General features: G+C 40.7%; 1 protein-coding gene across 1 annotated transcript in view; it reads right to left on the bottom strand.

Annotated features, from left to right (window-relative positions):
• Positions 1–20,293, bottom strand: part of AZIN1 (antizyme inhibitor 1) — a 44,220-nt gene that overhangs the window by 6,264 nt on the left and 17,663 nt on the right. Inside the window, exons 3-8 of the mRNA XM_019551540.1 lie at positions 15,927–16,124; positions 13,368–13,541; positions 12,892–13,064; positions 4,470–4,604; positions 2,283–2,364; positions 528–602 (exon numbers count right to left, since the gene is read on the bottom strand). Of these exons, the coding sequence (XP_019407085.1) occupies positions 528–602; positions 2,283–2,364; positions 4,470–4,604; positions 12,892–13,064; positions 13,368–13,541; positions 15,927–16,028 (741 nt within the window). The 5' untranslated portion in view covers positions 16,029–16,124. The remainder of the gene's footprint in view (positions 1–527; positions 603–2,282; positions 2,365–4,469; positions 4,605–12,891; positions 13,065–13,367; positions 13,542–15,926; positions 16,125–20,293) is intronic.

Raw genomic sequence — 20,293 nt, forward strand, 5'->3', positions numbered from 1 at the left:
AATACCTTGCTGGGGTTGTTTGACCCCAGTACTCTTTCCTGCCATGGCAGGGGGTCAGACTAGATGATCTACTCAGGTCCTTTCCAACCCTAGAAACTATGAAACTAATATTCAACAAATATAAGTAGGTTAAAAGGTAGAATTGCCTCAACAAGAAAGATCCAAAAAGCTCATGATAGTATTAACAAATTTAGGTGACAAGGGAACCAGAGAGGCCTTTGTTTGGTGTGCAGGTGGTGGCAATTCAGACTGGTTACTTTTCTTCCCATTTGCTAATTCTTAATACCAAGGGGTGATATAATATTATCTGTACTGGAATTATGAAGCTAGCAAGATTATTAGGTTTGTGCTACTTCTGGTTAGTTCCTAAATTAGTCCCTTATGGCTGCAACTATGGCATAAAGTCCTATCAATCCCCATTTTTATCTGCTTACTGGTCTGGTGTGATAGTACAGGTTTCAGATATTAGTATCAATAGAAAGACTAACAAATAGGGCAAGCTAGTTACACGTCTTTGCAATGCATACCTCTTTCAGCTGAAGCTCTGAACCTGTGAAGCTTCCACCAATGTCCAATATGTTCATCTTAAAACCAAATTCTTCCTAAAAAGGTAGTAGTATAGCTTTTATACTTTATGGGCACTTGTACAGTCTTCCATTCATAAGAAACATACAATTCTTTAAAGGCAATTACTTTAGATTTTTCTTTACTACAGAACAATATGCTCTTACTAAATAATTTCACCCCCCAAAGAATCTACACCTAAAAACAACACGTGTAACACTATCAAAAAATTAAGGTTGATGCAAGTGAGCTGATGGACAAACAACATTTAATAGCTTAAATGCATTTGTGGGAGCCCACAGTAGTGGCTACAAATCTAAACATTACATCTGTATGAGCATTTATGAATTAACCAAATCTCCCTCGTTTTAATTCTGGAGTAAGTAGTAAGCAGGGGTAAAGTTGGAATGGTTTTGCCATACTTTATTTCTATGGAATCATGCAGAAGCACCAGCTACCTTAACAGCTTGTACTGCAGCAGTCCCTTAACTGTGGGTCATGACCCCAAATGGGGTCACAACAGTGGATAGTCATGGGTGTGGGGAAGCTGTAGGTTGGGAGTGAGAGGTCATGCTGACAAAGTTTGGGAAGCACTGCTGTACTGACTGTATTCTGACAGCAGAATGACTGTTGGATGTCTAGATTGGGATAGCCAACCTGAGCCTGAGAAGGGGCCAGAATTTAGCAATGTACATTGCCAAAGAGTCACAGTAATATGTAATGATTATATATGTATATGTATGTGGTCACCATATGCTTGTGCAAAGATTTAGGAGACTCATTAACTTCTGAAGAGTTGCATGTGGCTCCAGCCACTGGTTGGCCACCCCTGGCCTAGATCCAGAGTTCCTCTTTCCCAAGGGAAGAGTTCACATTTGTCTCCTCCTTCCAAAAGCCCTGATACATCATCAATACTTTGTACATAATTGCTTTCCTTGCGCACTTTACTTTCCAATTGGTAGCAATATCATTGCATGAAGACTACAGTACCCGAGCTATGGTCTAGCATTTTAAAGCCTTTTATTTTAAAATATGTATAGTAAAAGCTCCGTTAACTGGCACCTTACAACCAGCATGCCATCTTGCAAAGTGAAACCAGAAGTGCCCACCATGGCACTTCTGGTTTCTCTAAGCCCCCACGGCCCAGGGCATAGCAGCCTGCATGGGGGCCTGCGGGAGGGTTGGCAATGCCGTGGGAGAAGCAGCAGCAGCCCAAACAGGCAAAGACTTCTTATTTGGGCCTCTCAATTAACCAGGATATTTTGTTATCTGGCACCCTCCATTCCCCATGGTTGCTGAACAAAGCTTTTATTGTATTTGTAATAAAAGGTAAATGTTCTGTTAAGAGTGAATCCAGATTTTTTTTTTTTTTTTTAAAAAGCGGTTGGCTTTTAAAAATGTAATCTAAAATCTGCTCTAAAAGACCTTTTGATTTGTTTCAATCACATATTTAAGATCTATAGTTTCGTATTATCATTCCTTAATTGAAAGGTAGGTCCGTTTATAACAATTATCTTTTCTATTCTCTTCAGACTAGCAGCTCTGGGCAGGGACAGTCCTTTTCTGTGTACAGTGCTTACATAAGTGACTTCTGGTGGGTGACCAAGACTTCTAGAACCACAGTAGTAGAAATACTGGTTTTTTTTTGTTTGTTTGTTTGTTTTTTAATATCTTTGCTGGCTCCAACATTTATAATATGTACAAATATAGCTACTTACAGCCATGTCAAACACACACCGAGCATCAGCTATAGCATGTAGATACACTTGAGGTTCCTTGCAAGAGTTAGAAACATGAAATCTGAAAAAGAAAAAAACGTAAGTGCATGGAAAACCTGACATCAGTACTACACAGGCCATTTCTCTAAACAAGTAGAGACATCTAAAAGGTCCATGCATAGATGACCGACTTTAAGAGGCACATGAGACACTTATGGCTATGCAAACAGTTCAGGCAGCACACCAATGCATTTTCCTTATACTTTAAAAGTTTTACCCATAACAAAACAAATATACACCAGTTTAACAAATCTCAAAATAGTTTTTAATACTCTTTAATGAACTCTTTCTGTGGACTCTTAAAATCTTAATGGAGAGTCAAGACACCTAGAGCTCCAAAGAATAACCTTGCTATTTACTGTTCATGAATCTGTCAATTAAAAAAGTACAGCTGAAGTGCTGTCTGTGCCCTTAGACAGGCAAGCATTTAATATTTCACACCATTGTATAATGCTTTTGTACTCCAGAAAAAGCACTTTAAATAAGTATCAAGTAATAGTAAGTTACAAAAGAGTCATCTGATAGTAGCTTCTAGTTAAGTTGGGTTAGAACTAAAAGCTGCAACCAGGAGGTGGAAGGTTTTGTATCAAGTCCTTGAAGATTTATAACCACCTAGTGGTAGGCAAGAGGAACAGTGTAGAAAATGTAAAAATCAGAACTAAAATAGACAGAGCATTTTAAATACTGTAGACCAATCCTGTACTGATATTATTCTCCACTTACTGTATAGTTAAATACGGTAAAGTATACATAAAGCTAACTGACCAACAACATTTCTTATTTATTAAATTAACTGCGTGGTATTTGAAATGCATCTAGAATACAAAGATTGACAGTATGCATCCAAATAAAAAACAAAACACTCTCACTATTTTTGTGCAATTAAACTCTTAACAAGTGATGAATTGGGGGGAGAAAAACAAGTTATTAAAAACTTAATTGGACTATTCTAAACAGATTATTAAAACAAAGGAAGTACCTACAGTTAGTAAATTGAACAGCTAAGTTTTTGTTCAGGATGCTCTTCAAGCTTTTAGAATTAGCAGATTGTCATTTTGGCATTTATTTTTATTTGCATATACAAAAATGCTTTTTTCAATCTTCTTTTTTTTTCTTTGAACAAACAAGTCAAACAAACAATCTCTTCATCTGCAAGAGGTGACTACTGACATCACAAACACAGCTTAGCACTTCAGTTTGTTTTAGTTGCTTAGCCAGTGACTTGCAGTAGTTCAGCAATCTGATTTTCCTTAAAAGGAGTATTGTTTGAATAATTTATATTTTGTAACCAGATGATAATACCCTTAACAAGTTGTGAATTTCAATTACAGCAAAAGAAAAAGTATTCAATTTAAGTAAAGTTGTATTTATTAGGTAGGAGAGGGGGGCAGAAGGAGGAGAGGCAAAATCACGTTATTCATCCTGATGACAAAAACAACAACTTTTCTTCTACATGGTTTTTTTGAAACATTTGATTTTCATTAGTGCTTTCTACACATCTTTGGCAGATGAAGGGACACAATCTTTGCTTATCCTTTATGTATCCAACTTATTTCAGTTTGAAGAATCACAAATCATTCAGATCTTAAGACCTAAAATGCTTCAAGGAAACCTTCTGCCATCTACAGGTCAGAACTAAAAAAGTTACATGATCTCTATTACTAAGAGTGACTAGGATAAACATCAGTGCAAATCCGAGTTAAATATATATCTTACAGCCTTGCCTCACCCAACAAGTGAGAGTTTTCCCCAAACATATTACAGCTTTTTGGTAGTTCAGCCTACTTCTATATGCAAAACTGAACATACAAAACTGGCTGGGAAAACAAGAGAATGGCTGGGGAAGATCGATAAAAAACCCACACTGGGCAATTTCTGGCCATGACAGGGGATTTTGATATTCCCAGTGTTGTAACATTGGCTCTAAGATAATCATTTCTTTTTCATACTGGTTGGAGGGGATAACTATTTGACAAAAACTCTCAAAATTATACAAATTGCTTTTTTATTACTTCCTGTAAAAAGGAAAAAAGGTCAGCATACACCAGAAAGTAAATAAATCAGTCTTATATTTGTTTGAGCATTTAATGTTACACTTAACAGAAAAAGAAGAGGAGAGCTACTCACTTAACACCAACTATTTGGACTTCAAGCTCCTTAGCAAGTTCCATGAGATGCCTACAGTTCTTCAGTGTGGTGCCAAACTTCATACTCATCTCTTCAACTCCATTAATGTCTTCTGTGGCAATGTGTAGTAAGAGCCTAAGAGAAGGGGAAGATGATGGGGGCACAGTTGGTTTACATCATCATCAGCATATGTGCAGCCTGAAGACTGTCAGAAGTATGTTGATTATGCTGTCAGTACTCCAACTCCATCGATGGATGAATCAAGTGAACCTAATAAAAAAATCCTGTACAGAGAAAAAACTAGCAATTAGGGGCTAAAACATGGAGCCAACAAGGATAAGGGATTTCGAAATGTAGCAACCAAGACTCTGTTGGGTGCTGTAATAAAAGAAAGTGTTACCATCTAATAAAAAGTATGGCTGCTTACAAGCTGCTCTTTAAATGATAGCTAGAATGTTTTCTCCCTTGCTGTTTGGAGGTGTGCACTGGGACTCCCTTTGGACTGGCCTGGCTGGATGTATTCTTCCATATCAGTTTTGGCTATAACAGTCTGATGTACATTGAGCACCCTCTCCACATGCCTCCTAGCTCCACTGGCAGGTGTAAGAAGAGCATAAGGAGAGAATTCTGTTCCACTTCCTGCTGCCTACTGGTTGCCTGGGTAAAGTGATCGTTTGAAGACAGACTTTCCTTAACTGGACAACCAATTCATCAGACCTTGTCCTCATTGGGCTGTTAAGTCTCTGTGGTTTGATGACGTACTGAATCTCCTTAGTCAAGTGGATCATCTGTTCTGCTTTAATGCATGTAGTTTGAGCATTTGGAAAGACATCCTTCAAACATGGGCACAAGGTTATTTAGGATAACCCCCCACATGGGACTTATTTTGGGTTATTCAGGGCTGAAATCCCAGGAGGCTCATCCAACCCAAGATAGGAGTCAAATGACAACTGCCATGAATCCCTTTTCTATTAGTTATTTCTTTCACTGATATTATTTGTACCATTTTTCAATCCCAGTGAGATGCTACTAGCTACCACCTTTTGAGAGTCAAGTGGTACAGTTAAATGCATCATGTAAGGGACATTATAGCAATCATACCTGGAGATAAAGGCATTGGTAACTAGCAAGCTACACATCCATATGGAAAGGTCAGTTCCTGACTGTGAATGCTCACATCTATTACAGATATGATAATTTAACAGCTGTCAAAGAATTCAGCTCAATTTATTAAGGATTCTGGCTGAAAGCAGTGCTCCCGAAAAACAAACACAAAATGGACATACAACCATAATATAAACAAAAAACAAAATGCAAATATTATAAAAAGGCCAACCATTATTCCTACTCCTAAAATTAACTTAAGTACAAATATGGTGATAAATCAGATCATGAATCTATAAAAATGTTGGGCATAGGTCCACAATTAACAGTAAAAAAAACAAACAAACAGTGATAAAGTTTAATCTGTCATATCAACAGTAAAAGATGTTTAGCTCTGATTGCTTCAGTCTTGTAAGCAAAAATTGCAAGACTGTTTACTAAATATCAATCTGTTTGCTGGAAGACATTCCAAGACATAATGAATAGCATCTTCCAAAACTCTTAGATAGGATGGGGCAACATTTTAGCCCTTGGAATGGAAAGTCCATGTCCAGACAAAACAGCTGTGGGCATCTGTTTGGTCCCGAGTCTAGTCAAAGAGGTTTGCCATTTATTGTTGAGATCCAGCTATAAATACTTTTCTACTCTCCAATCTAATTTCAAAAGACTATAGAGGGGCAATACAAATTGATTTTTGCAGTGGCAAGGGCTTTCTGCCTGGCAAACTCTCAAAACCTCTGGAAATCCAGACCTTTTCTACGGGGGAGAAAAGTCTTTCATTGTCTTTGACAATGTCCCATCCTGGAAAATGCAGAAGTGTGGGAAAGAAAAGCTTGGTTGGGGAGACTGAAGAGAAAGGGGATTACTGACGTTTTCTATATGGCACAATTCCAGCAAGTCAGACAGTAGAAGAGGCAGGATTTTAAACCCAAATCCCACCATTCTAATAATATTAGTTAAAATGGAGACTAATCCTGTCTCTAAATCAAGAGAGCTGTGGGAGTGGAACAAGACCCAGAAGAACCCTGGGAACGAACCAACCAGCCAACCCACCCACCCTTATTTCTGAGGTATGCCTACATCATTACTAACAGTATAGCCCCATACAGGATCCGGCACACAATTTTGGTTTTATGCGCTAATATGGGAGCTTAGGACTGATAGTCCTGCTGTGGTCTCAAAAATGTCTTTATAGCCACTGCCAATTGGGCTGCCTTACTTTTAAAACTGACTGAATGTGGTGTTTCCATGATTGAAAAGCTGTAAAGGTTTTAACAACTTCGAGTTCGATTCCCCTCCGTGTTCCACAGGTATTTTAGACAGCTTCCCCAAAGCATTATTTTGGATTTATCATCATTCATCTTCTTTCTGTCCACAAAGATGCTCAAAAGTTTTAAACTGCACTCTGTAAGCTGATGGGAGTTCTTGAGAGTATGACAGTCATTCTGCATACATTAAAATAGGGATTGGGGTTGCTGGTAAATTTTGGGGGATGAAAATAAGCATCCTATGTTTCTGATAATAGCAGTTGCATTAAAAGTTAAATAGCAAGGGGGCCAAAATACATCCTTATCTAACCACTTTTTGTCTGAAATTTCTGTTGTGCAAGCTCACCCCTCAGACCCCACCTAACTTGGGCACATATACCTTTATGATATTCTAAATCAGCAGATGCAAGGGAGAAGGGTCAGTCCCATAATTTAACAGCTTCTCTCAAAGTTTACTTCCATCTATACTGTCAAAAGCTCTTGACAGATCAACAAATATAACATACGTTAAATATATGCAAATGCACAAATCAGTATTGTATTTACCCTTCAGTTTGAGACATTTTAGTGGAATATCCATCCCTAAATCCAGTCTGATGTTCATATAAGTTTTCTCTTTTTACCCATGCTACGAGATGGTATAAACAAGTGACACCCAAAGATTTTAGCTGAAACTTCTATTAAACTTATGGGGCAATAAGATTCTGGCTCATCTTTTAGCACTTTCTTGAAAAAGGGTATGATGGTACCCCCTTTTCAGGAATCTAGGATTTGGTCCAGCTCACTCAGAGTTATACTATTTTTCCAAGACCAGAGTCTACCATTAGATATTATCAATATAAAACTTCCACTGGTATTCCACCTGGGCCTGGGGGTTTGTTCTTCCATTATACTTTGAGGAGATTATTCATTTCATCATTTGTTACCTGATACTTAGTTGCATCAACAACAGGTATATTACACCCTTGTTTACTATTTATTTGTTCCATGGAAAAAGTAAAATGATTTGAAAAATATCCTCTGGTATTTGGGCTATATTACCAAGTTTCTTAAAATATTGAAATCTTCCACATGAAATTTATCAGTCACCTTTTTGGCTAGATAGGTGTCCCATTTCAATTTTCTATTGACAAATACAGGTTCTATCATTAATAAGGCCTGGGGGAATACCAAGCTCTCTTAAAGGTTGAGGACTACAGAAAGGTGGTCACTTCCTAAGCAAAAAAAACAAACCGGTATCTTGGTATCTATATCTCCCTATATTGGTTATATGTTGATTGAACCCTCTGTGGTACTTGATCCTTTAAAAACAGAGGTGTAGGTTGAAATCTTTGAGGTAATACCAGGGCAGTGGTCCTCCAACCTTTAAGCAGATCACCTTTGGCATTTAAAAGTAACCCAAGATCTACTGTGCACTGCTGCCACTCACTCCCCCCACTCCGCCTAGCAGGGGAATTTGGTTGGGGGAGGGCGGTGGGGGGAGAGAAACAGGGGCAGATTCAGACAGAGGGAGAAAAAATTATTTGGGGGCATGCCTCTCCAGCAGGTAAGTCCCACCTGACAGGGGCCCCACTCAACTTAGCCCTGTTCCTGCAGCACTGTCCCTCACTGCAAGGGCTTCTATCTAGTCCCCCCACCCCCCCATGGATTGATCTGCTAGGCTGGGGCATGCATGTGGGCACTCTGCCCTCCTTCCAATCCTCAGATTGGACTCCAAGAGGCTCCAAGACTTCCTGGTGGATCAAGATCCACTGGTTGGTGACCACTGTACTAGGGTATGAGCCATTAATTTATCTTAAGTTCAGGGTTAACAGTAGCTTCTTAGATTTTCATTATTAATCCCTGCCTAAGAAAATTAATTCCCAAACTGAAAATATTTACAATAGACAATTTAGAGGAGTATGCATGAAGAGGCAAATCATTCTTATTTCTTTAAAGGATGCCCTTATTATCCTGCGTCTTGATATCAATTTGTCATTTCCTTTGGCCAGGTTTATTTCCTAACTCATTAGAAGCGTTTCAAGGGAATTAAAAAAGTTAAAGAATTGTTTAACAAAATATTTAATGTATTTAGCAACATTTGTAATACCATAAGGAAACACTAATAACATTCCTATTAAAAAAAAAAAAAAAAGAAGAAGAAACCCCAATAACCTTTGAATTTATCCTGCAAGAACTCCAAAACCATACCAGTACATTTTACATCCTACAGTCATAGTAGGACAGATGTTAATCTGAAAATATTTAGGACTACATATACCAAACTCCTCAGCTGAGTTTCCATGACATAATGTAATATATAAAGTGCTAGCTGTTTTCACCTGAAAAGATAAAATCTCCTTGCAATTTCTTTTATGAAAATACCATGCAGGATTCTCATTTCTGGGTCTTAGCTGGCTTGTGAAATCTTGGACTTGCAGTCCCCTCACTAATCTCAGGTTTTTAAAGGCACATAACACTACTTATCCTTGCCCTGACTCTAGGTTTCAAAGATGCACACTGAGCATAATTAACTGCCCTTGGATTCTTTCAGTCAAACTACTTTAACAGGAAGTGAAGACTTCCCAAAGAGGCAACAGAACATTAAACAACATATTGTTTTAAAAATAATGCCTGGAAGACATAGAAAAACCCATCAACATTTGAGAAAATTAATTCTTCAAAAAGGTTTCCCCTCCAACTGGAAGAAAGAGAATCTCTCTCTTGCAAGTAACAAGTAATTTTGCAACCCCTTAAGAGCAGTTAAGATACAATTTTCTGTGCTAGATTCTTACTTGCAGAGCGCAAGGAGCTTGAACTGTAGAAGAACAGCAATACTTACAAAAAAGTGAAAGCACAAACTAAAACGAAAGGAAGGGTGGACGACCAAGTTAAGTAGAGTTGAAGACATCGGAGAGCAGGGTTGAAATCCAGAAAGGGCTGGATAGACCCCGAGGTGGAGGGGTAGTAGGGTTACCTCCCCTAGAGAGGCATGTCCAGTTTTTGGCCCCACACTTCCAGGAGGATATGGACAGTTTAGAAAGCGTTCAGCATAGAGCAACAAAAGTGATTAGGGGCCTGGGAGGCAAGACTTGCGAGGAAAAGCCAATAGGATTAGAGAGTTTAGTCTGGAGAAGACTGAAGGCAGACTGGATAACAGTCTTCAGCTACTATGAACAGGATTGAGATGGGCTTTTGTCTGTGGCCATAGGTGACAGGACTAGGAGCAAGGGCACTAAGATGCAGAAGAGGAAGTTTTGGTTGGCGATTAGGAGGAATTTTGGTATAATGGTAGTCAGCATTGGAATATACTATTTGAACAGGGTGTGAAATTTCTATCCCTGGAAAATTTTGAGGAGGAGATTTGACAGACACTTCACTGGGATAGTTTAGACAGATTATCCTGCCCTGAGCAGAAGCTTAACCAGATGACCTCATGGAGATCCCTCCTAGTCCTACCTTCCTATGATTAAGGGTCTGGGTTTTTTTTACATTTAGTTTTGTTTTCAAGATGTGTGCATGCACACACACCATTTGCTGAAAAACAGCAATAACCAGGATGTCTACAGACACCAAAAAAATTAAAATAAAGAGAGCCATGCTTCTGACAACACAACACCCTTGAATTCAAGGCACATCCAAAATCTGGGACTTAAGAGAAAATACATCAAACAAGACATTTACAAGATAATATGCTCTCATCTCTTTTTAACAGCCTATTTTTAATAAGAAATATTTGGTTTTAGAAGCTCTTTTAAAAAAAAAAAGTGAAGGAATGCAATAGAAGAAATCCAGAAGGAAACAACTACATGGTAATAATCTGGATTTAGGTTCTATGGAAATGACTCAAATGGAAAGGAGATTCTTCCTAGAAACTGAATTTAAGCAAGTGCCTAAATATAAATGGCAGTTTATTTTGGATGCATGCAAGTGCTGCATGGTTCTCTCAACACAAAGCAGACATCAAACTGCTTTACTCTTACTGAATGATCCTCTAACATGCCTTTCTAGTTTATGAAGGCTTCTAACATACCCACTAGCTACTTACAAAGTTCCTTTTGTTTCTCAAAGCAGAGGATTTTGTTTTACTTGTTTGTTTCAAATTTGGGAAATGTCTTCATTGAGACTTTTACTGCCAATGTTGCAGCAGAAAATGCTGCTGTGCGGTCACTCTGTTCTTGATGCCAATAAATATGGAAGCTAGTCCTCAAACCAAAGGCTTTCCCCTTCCCTGTAGGAATGAGGCAAGCTAAAAATGCAGACTGGCCTTTCACCCATCTCTCTTCATTAGAGAGGATCACAGGGTATGCCCTCAAGATTTCTATAAGCCTAAAAGACTTGCAACCAAGTGAATAAATGCCCATCCAAGATGGTATTCTCACTATCATAATCACCCACATTAAAGCTGAGTTGCATTAGATGCTAGCTTAAGTCCACACACTCCTGCACAGATTGTATTTTATTTTTTAATTCTAGGCACCTGTGCTACAAAACTTGATCCAGCCAGGAAAAGACCAAGTTCTAGAAAATGGCTACTGTCCTTTGACAAGATGAACTTGGAGGCTGCAGCTGAGAGCTAAAACATACATTTGTCCTAAAGCAGCTAGGCACAAACTAAGTATTTACAACAAACATCTGAGCCTTCTTTCTCCAGCCATAGCCTCCTCACTGTCAAGCTTGTGTGACAGTAGGTAAGGACAAAGGAAGAAAAGCAAAGCCAAGAAATGCTCCTCAGTATTTGACTGGATGAGTGGTTTGGGCCGGCTTGACACTTCATCAACAGAATCCAAATAGGCACAACATTCCCATTGGACTACAGCAGGAGTCCCAATTATTTCCTCCAAAGATTTCTGGATTGGCACTTAGAGCCAAATCAGCTCAGACACTGAAACTGAAATACTGTAGTCAGATACTCTGAGTCTTCCTAGCTTGCTGCTGCTCTGCTTTGCCATTAGCAGGCTCCCAGAACTTGTTTAAATCCATACAGTTGCATTTTTAAATTGCACATACGGCCACAACTGAGTGGAAAGCAAGTACTAGAGACAGTTTAAATATTTAGAGAGTTTTGCTAATTATTTCTTGTGTCCCTGGTTCCGCTTATAAGACTTGTATCCAAATGGTATTTGGGTCTTTTGGGAAAAGGGCCTGCCTCATCTCAGTGGCTTTAGTAACCAGGTCATGGCACCTTTTTCTTGATGCTCCCTGATAATGTAAAATACAATACTACCTCCTCACCCAGTGTGAAGCATTGCAGTATTCACTTCAAGGACTGGTGCCCAAGGAGTCAAGATACAGCCTATGGCAGGTCTTTAGCTTTGAAGGTAAAATGATGAAGGATAATATTGATGAAGTAACCAACATTGCTACAGGTTTGATTTCCATCTAGATCCAATGTGGGTAGCACTAATAACATTCCATCTAAGAGATGAATTAAAGTATATATCCAAATCTGCTTTCTCTTTTGAAACCCTCTAGGTCAAAGTGGCACAAAGGAGGGACTGGAAGCAAGCCTTCCCTGTTTTTAGTTCTCCAGTAAACATGGATATGCTATGCAATGGCATCATACAAAGTGCCAAGTAGAGGCCACAAATGTGTAGTTTTACTGGTTGATAATTTTTGTCCCCCAGACTTTGCTTGAAGCCATTAGGAGCCAGGGAAGTAAAGAAAGTCCTGAAAGAAAGAAAAGCTACTCAAGCTGCACAAAGCAAACCAGCTTGGTCGACAAAGGAGGTGCCAAAAATGCTAACATTAAAGTTACCGAAACATTAAGTGAAACTTGGGCTTCCAGTCTTCACTCCTCCTTGGTATTCCTTTCCCCTCCCCTCCAAGGTTGAGCTGGGTGATTTTCTCCTACTAAGCTTGGAAGCCAAAACCAAGAGAAAGTTCTACAAAAAAAGTGGTAGCATCTTTAGATAAATACTGCAATAGAGACAAGGTTAGATTAAGACTAGCATAGCTACATTTTATTAAAAATAATACACACTTTTCCTGCTTCCTAATAGATAGGTAGCATAGCTAAAGTTAAAATTCTCACAGCAAGAAAAATCCTAAAATTTATTTTCAACACTTACCTCGCATTTGGATGATTACGTGCAATTTTCTGTAGCTCAATATCATTATCACAAGTCATGATGTTTATCCCAGCTTTCGCTGCGTACTTTATGTGAGAGGCTTGCTTGCAAGGATTTATATACATGATATTTTCAGGAGCTATGGCCAAGTCCTGTAATATTGCCATTTCAGTCTAGAAAACAAGACAAGACAGTAGCCGAGTTTTAAAGAATGGCAAATGAAAATCCTGTAGTGAATACGTAAAATTTATTCTGGAACTTGCAAAAATAAGGTTTTCCTTTAGCTAATTTGTACCCTTGAAATAACTGGCTAACATACAAGTACAGCTTTAAACCTGTATACTCTTTAACTGAGTATTACAGAGGCAAAAAGACAATATTAGCATGGTAACTAATGCCAAAAGCTGTTGTTTTACCCAAAACAGATTAAACAGGGCTCAAGGAAGGTAACAGCAAGTTACAGAATTAATGCTTACTTTACTGGAACACACAAATCCGGTGCCAAGAGCTGCTAGAATCTCAAGAACGGCTGGAGTGGAATTGCATCTTACAGGGTAAAATGGTTTTATTGGTGCCATCACATTCTGCCATTCGATGCGTTTCTTCATAAGCTTTCCAAGATCACCAACAAAAAATGCTTTTTTTCCAGTCTGTAAAACAAAGGAAGTTAGAAAAGAAATAAGAATCAAGTATGTTTTAAAAAGTTATGGACCTTCCCCTCAAAGCACAAAAAACCCTCAAAACACAGTGAAGCATGAAGTCTCTTGCTTACTGCATCTGACAATCATTGGGAGTCAAGGCTACATACATCTTTTTCCCCCTATTTAAGCACAGCTTTTACATGTGACCTCTAGCAATTGACTTGACTTTTCTGCCAGTTTACTTAAAATGAATACCTTCTAGTACAAAGATATTAAAAAGTTTTTAGATAGTACCTTGCAATTTTTTGGCTGAAATATTCTACTTATCTGCTAGGTAGTATCATCATTCCAACTATACTTCAGAACACAAAAACATTTGTTTTACAAACATACATATTTTGAAGTCTAGAACTTCCTGGAGGGGGAAAAATTAAATAAATGCTTCCATGATCTGAATATAGTTTTGTATCTTATAAAATGGGGAATTTTCCACTTGGTACTACTATTATTTCAAAACCAGCAGCTCATATGATGTTTTAATGAAAAAATTTGTTCAGTATTTTTTTAACTGGCAGATTCAAACACATTAAAGGTCTGTCCCATATCAGAGGCATGGAAATCCTATTAAAATACATACAGAAACCTATATGAAGAGCATTAATACTGTAAAGTCAAGTACTGGAAAGTTAGGGAAATGCCAGGTCACCAATGCAACTTCACATTAGGTCCCCTTATCCATCAGTTAATATAGTCTTACTCAACATCACATAGGATGTCTGGTCTCAGTCCAATGTCTTAACCACAGGAGATCATCCTCTGTTCTTCATTTACTGTCCCTCCTGTGCAATCAATGAGGCAGGGGTCCCATAAAACTAGCAGCCTGTGATCACATAAGGAGTATCATAACATGCATTTGAATTTAGATTTCCCAGGCAACATCAATTTTAACATTTGACTTCTGACTTAGCAAGTGCATATGTGCAAGGGTACTAAAAAATATCAATTTATTTTAAGAAAAGGAAAGAACAAAAGAGCCAATACAAGTTCTAGAAGCATACTGTCCCCCTATACAAGTCATCAGCAAGGTTAGGATCTAGGAAGAGTTTTATACCCACAGCACAGGTTTACCTGTTTGATAGAAAGAAGACTGGGAACCAGGATTTGGCAAGTTCTCCACACAATTCAGAAGGTTATATAGTCTAGTAATTGACAGCATAGCCACACACACACACACACACACACACACACACACACACACACACACACAGAGGAAGGCTGGGGCTCATGGGGGTTAGCCCCCTCCCCTAAACTGGGCCAGCAACAGTGACTCCAACACCGTAGCCCACACCCACAGCCCCTGCCGTGCACAACACCAGTGTACACCAACCTTGGAACAGCCTTGTGGGAGGGAGGAGGCGGCGGCAGGCATGCTCCATACTAGCCCCTCCCCCTGCCCCAACTACTTTCTAGTGCCACCTATGTATGGCAAGTTCATTCTGAAAAGCAGTGCAGTTAAAGTGGAGAACTCCTAGGTATAGCGTTCAGAATAGATCTCATCTCTAATATCTCTAGGGGTGACTGTAGCCTGACTCTCCTTTATTGCATCTGTAAAGTGAGGTGCATACTTGCCTGCCTATAAAGATGAAGCTGCAGGGAAGAACCTTGCTAAGTAAAGGCTATGGTGTGCACAGAATTTTACAGCTTTTCTGTGGGGAAAAAAAAAAAATGAGGACAGGCTTACCACCTCCCAGCCTAGTAACACCTTGCCCAAGGAAAGAGCATTTGTAGGAGATACAGTAACATCAACCTGTTCACTATTCATTTGCCATGTAGGAGGATCAGTGGCAGCCAGAGCACCCACAAGGCACTTGGTACACAAGGAGGCAAACTCTGTACACATGCACACACACAAACTTCATTAGAATAGCAGTTATTTCCCGATCCCCAGATCTCTCATTTGCAATATTGCATGTCCATGTCCCAAGTTCTACACAGGCTAGAGCTTGTCAGTGAATCAGCTGAAAAGTTTTAGATCTCAGAAAGCTCATTTCACCTCTAGCCTCATACAACTGAATGTGGCTGAACAGTGGGGTGTTGTGGCTTTGGGGTTATTCTTTTTGTTTTCGTTTCTAAACACCAAGATTTCCCAAAATATTTCAACCTGAAGCAAAGGGCTGACAGAACTTCAGTTCAAAGGGCTAACACAACCAGATACAAGTTTATATGGAAAAATGTATACAGCCTTATCTGAAGAGGTCAGTGCTATGTCACCCATAACAACTGTTAGTCAGACTTCAGTCACCACTACAGATTAAAAATTAAATGCTGATAACTTAAACAAGAACATTGTTATGTTAAAATAAACTAGACTTGTTTTGGGAATCAAGTACTTACATGAGTTTGCTCAAAAATATAGTTGTCAATAACATCTGCAGGAGTTATTCCTTCATCCAGTAGGCCAATGGAGTAGTTTGCATCCTCAGGAAGTCCTTTCATCTCAGCCGTATTCCGCAAAGCCGACAGTCATAAACCAAGAAACACAAGGGATGGGCCGCCAAGCCTTATATCCGGGTCCTTAAATTATGCAACAAACTATGCAACAGAAAAAATGGTTACATTAATTTAAACATTACGTATCATCCAATGCAATTTCTGCTTAGTCAGAGGGGCCTTCTAGGCTTGCTACAGTGCATGTGAACCACTACCTGCTTAATAAAGACTTCTACTCAACAGGGATTTTGCCAGTGAAAAGCCGTTCAGAAGTGTGAGCTTCCATACTCTGCCTGGGGGGATGGGACAGGACCAGACCTTTTTTGGGAGGCATGCTACAAATTAAACCCTCCAAGTGCCTCTCCAATCCCCTTCCTCTACCCAATCTGCTGCTCTCCTTTCTGCTCCCTACCCAATTTGCCACTGTGCTACCTGTCCCACTCCCTGATCTGCCATGAGCCAGTTGCAGCATGCAAGCCATTAGACGACCATCCTTGTTGCATACAGCAATACAAATGCCCATTTTAAAACTGTTGTTTAAGTTGTGCCAAAGTTAAAAACACAAAGATTTAATGCAGTCACTGATGAAAGACCTGCAAAAAAATAAATAAATAAATAAATCTTTAAACAATTTAAAGCCAAAGTTTAAAAATGTGGCTGTCCTGTTGAATCAAAAAGTCTGCACTGCTGTTGGTTGTTTCTAACCAAAGTGCATCATACCCATTTCACATAGTGACAACTCTGCCCAAAGTCCAAAGAGAACTAAAAATAAATTTATTAAATGTGTTAAGTCCTGATCTTACAATGAGGAGAGAGAAAAAAAACCCGAAGTAAATAAGCAATGAGCAAGTGGCTAAGAACTGACCACATGATCCAGTAAGCAAGCAAGTCTACCATGGATTAACATGGTGATGTACAGTTTAAAACCAGTTCTGTTACAACCCTTTAGATTTGTGACTGGCCAGGTTTCAGTTTCCTCACCATCACGCTAGCGGTGACCCCCATGTAAAAACTTAACAAGATGCTAGCCAGCCAGCTTTTATCTGAATGTTCTGATGTTCTCAGAAGTCTCTGGATGAAGTTTATACAACTGTTAGGAAAGGAGCTGAGCATTTACAGACCTACTTTTAAGGAAAATCTTTAAAGATGTTAACAATTCAGAGAGACAGTCGCATGAAAGATAGGGTCACCACTGAAAAAGCCCACAAGGGAGCAAGTCAGCATCTTGAAGCTTGGATGCCTAAAAGATGCTAAACGTTATATTTTGGCATCTGAATTTTAGGCTCCCAATTCAAGGAAATTGGTCACATTCTTTTAAAAGGCAAATTTGCTGCCTTAACTTGTGCGTTGATAGTTTTGTAACCTAGTAGTCCAGAAAGATATCATGAATATAGATTCTTCACATTGATAATCATACTGCACACCAAAGGGTTACAGAAATGCTGTACAATCTTGCCATTCAGAACCACATACAATGGAAATTAAGATAAACTTTGCCCCAATTCTAGAGGCTGACATGGACACATGCAAAACACAGCTGGCAAAGACTTTAGCCTTCCTTTAAGGAATCCAAAATATTAATATTAAATTAACAACAATTTAATATGTCCCAACTGAAGACATTTTTGCTTTCTACTGGAGAAAAAAGCCTGGGTTCCCAACAAGCTGAGATAACTTTCTGCTTCTGCAATTACAAAACCAGTGTACCAGCTTTTCTTTATCCTCTTCTTCCCACTCCCCAAAAAACACTCAATTTGAAACTTAATAGTACTAACTAAATGTCTGTTAAGTAGTTACAAAAAATTATGCAAGATGACCAAGATGCTACTTTCTTCTCAGCATATTAACCTGGTATGTGAAAACATGCCTCAGTTTTATGCCTTCAATTTAAACCCATTATGAAGTAGTTACATTAAAGTGACCATAAACTGGTATATTCTTATCCAGCAAGTCACCCCCTCCTTCATGTAAAATGAGTCACATAGGCTGACCTCAGACACAGACTTACTTCTGTGAGCAATGCAGGGCCAAAGCTATGGAGAAGCAAGATTCATCTTCTGACTAGCACTAAACAAAAAGGAGTCTAGTTGCAGAATTTTTCACTATTAGTAATGCAAGCCACATTGGGGGGGTGGGGGGAGTAAGAGTGCAAAAGTGCAAGAGAATTTCACCATCAGATCCCAGGTTAGGTTTGTATATTTAATTATGAGAAATGCATTTTAAAAATTGTGATCCGAGCGAGTCTGATTTGGAATCAATAACACAAATATGACCCCTACAATCCTGTTTACAGAGCTATTCTGTGCACAATCACCACTTTGAAACAAACACTCCTGCAATACATTTGATTTGACAGTCAGCCACTCTTTTACATAAGGGCACTGGAATATTTGTGGCACAAAACTAAACAGGCAAACAGAAGTGACTAACAAGATTGAAAGATGAGCCTGAGTGAGGAGTTTAATCAAAGCTCTGGAATCAAGAGATTGATGGACAAGACCAAAGAAAAGCTACAGCAATAGTGAAAGATAGTTTTCTGCAAGTCCATTCCTAACATCCCACTTACAGACAAGGACTTCGTTGCCCATTATAATATACCTAGTGTTCTGCATTTTCAGTTTATTTAAACTGAAAAAACAAAAAACCTGGGAACTTTTCAGGGTTTATCTTCCAAACAAAAATTAAGGTGAAATTGGGATGAAAGGAAGGAAAGGAAAAAAATAGTTTAAAATCAGGGGAAATAATATGTTCCCGTGGCAGTGATGGAGGGAGAGAGTAAGACTGGGACCAGGAAAGGGATGGGGCTCAGCCCACTGGCCACTCCCAGGGCTGCAGCCAGGGGCAAAGAGGGAGAAACTGTCAGTGGATGTGGGGGGCACAACTCTTGCTGCTATATGCACCCCAGGAGGGCTGCAGGCCCCCAGACCTGCACTTGGGATGGTCATCTAGTGCAGCCTGGGGCACACTTAGCAGCAAGAGCCATGTCCCTCTGCACGCACTTACAGTTCCCTCTAAAGCTGGCGTCTGCTGTTCCCGGGGCCACTGCAGCAGGGGCTGGGGTGAGTGGGAACCGGCAGAGCCCTGGGGGGCACAGGGCATGACACAGCCCCTACTTCAGTGGCACCAGGAACAGACAATGCAAGCTGCCTGCAGCTGCTGGGCAGTGTTGTGCCCTGAACGTCCCAGGGCTCTCCTTGTCCCAACTCATCCCAGCCCGTTGCAGTGACCCCAGGAGCAGCTGATACCACCTGCCTGCACCAGGGCACAGCACAGCCCAGAGGCTGGCAGGAGTGGTGCGTGGCCAGACCCAACCTTGATCCAGACCCTGGTACAGGCACCTCCCACCCCACCTGAGGTCAGAGCCAGGAGCCCCAGGGCAGCAGTTCCAGCCTGTACAGAGTGGCTGGGTGCAGCTCCTGCTGCAGGGAGTGGGGCCAGGCTCTCACCTGCTCCCCGGTGGGGCTTGAAACTCTCAGTGCCTGGGGCAGGGCCACAGCTGGATCCACCCACCCCAGGAGTGATTCCTGTGCCCCCTCCTGGGGTCAGAGACAAGAGCCTCATGCCCCAAGGCAGTGGTTCCAGCCACCTTCCCTCCACATGCAGCCACCACCATCCCGCTCTACCCACAACATCTGGCAACAAACTTGCGCTTCAGCTAACCGGCCCCCAGGCATTTGGTTAGCAGGGACTTTATTGGCACTGGTGATGTGCACCCCTTGGAAGCACCAGCTGTAAAACTGCACGGGGCTGTCTGGAGCAGGTAGAGGCAGCCCCAGGCAGCCTGCGAGTGGCTGCAGCATGGGGCAGGGAGGGGCTGCTCCCCCCTCCCACGGTCAACACCAGCTTGTAACCCAGCCCCACTCCCAAGCTGGCAGTAGGGTGGGTTACAAGCTCGTGCTGAGTGCAGGGAAGTGGCCCCTCGCCCACCCTTTGGCCAGCGCCCTGCACTGCAGCCACCTGCAGCCCGCATGAGGCTGCCTGTGCCTGGGTGCCAGCCATGGGACAGGCGAGGGGCCATTTTTCCCCCCCCACACTCAGCACCAGTTTCTTCCCTACTGGTGAGCGGCGGGAGTCAGGGCTGTGCACTGCCCCCCCACCTGTACTGCAGGGTTCAGGGGCCAGTGGGAGCACAGTGCCCGTACCAGTGATTCAGGGCCAGTGCCAGCGGGGCCCAGAGCAGGATGCCAGGAGCACAGTGCTACTTCACAGTCAGGGCAGCTAGGATCTGGAACCAACTTCCAAGAGAAGTGGTGCTGGCTCCTACCCTGGGG

The sequence above is a fragment of the Crocodylus porosus genome, unplaced genomic scaffold (genome assembly GCF_001723895.1).
Source record: "Crocodylus porosus isolate Cpor-Errol unplaced genomic scaffold, CroPor_comp1, whole genome shotgun sequence".
Classification (NCBI taxonomy): Eukaryota; Metazoa; Chordata; order Crocodylia; family Crocodylidae; genus Crocodylus; species Crocodylus porosus.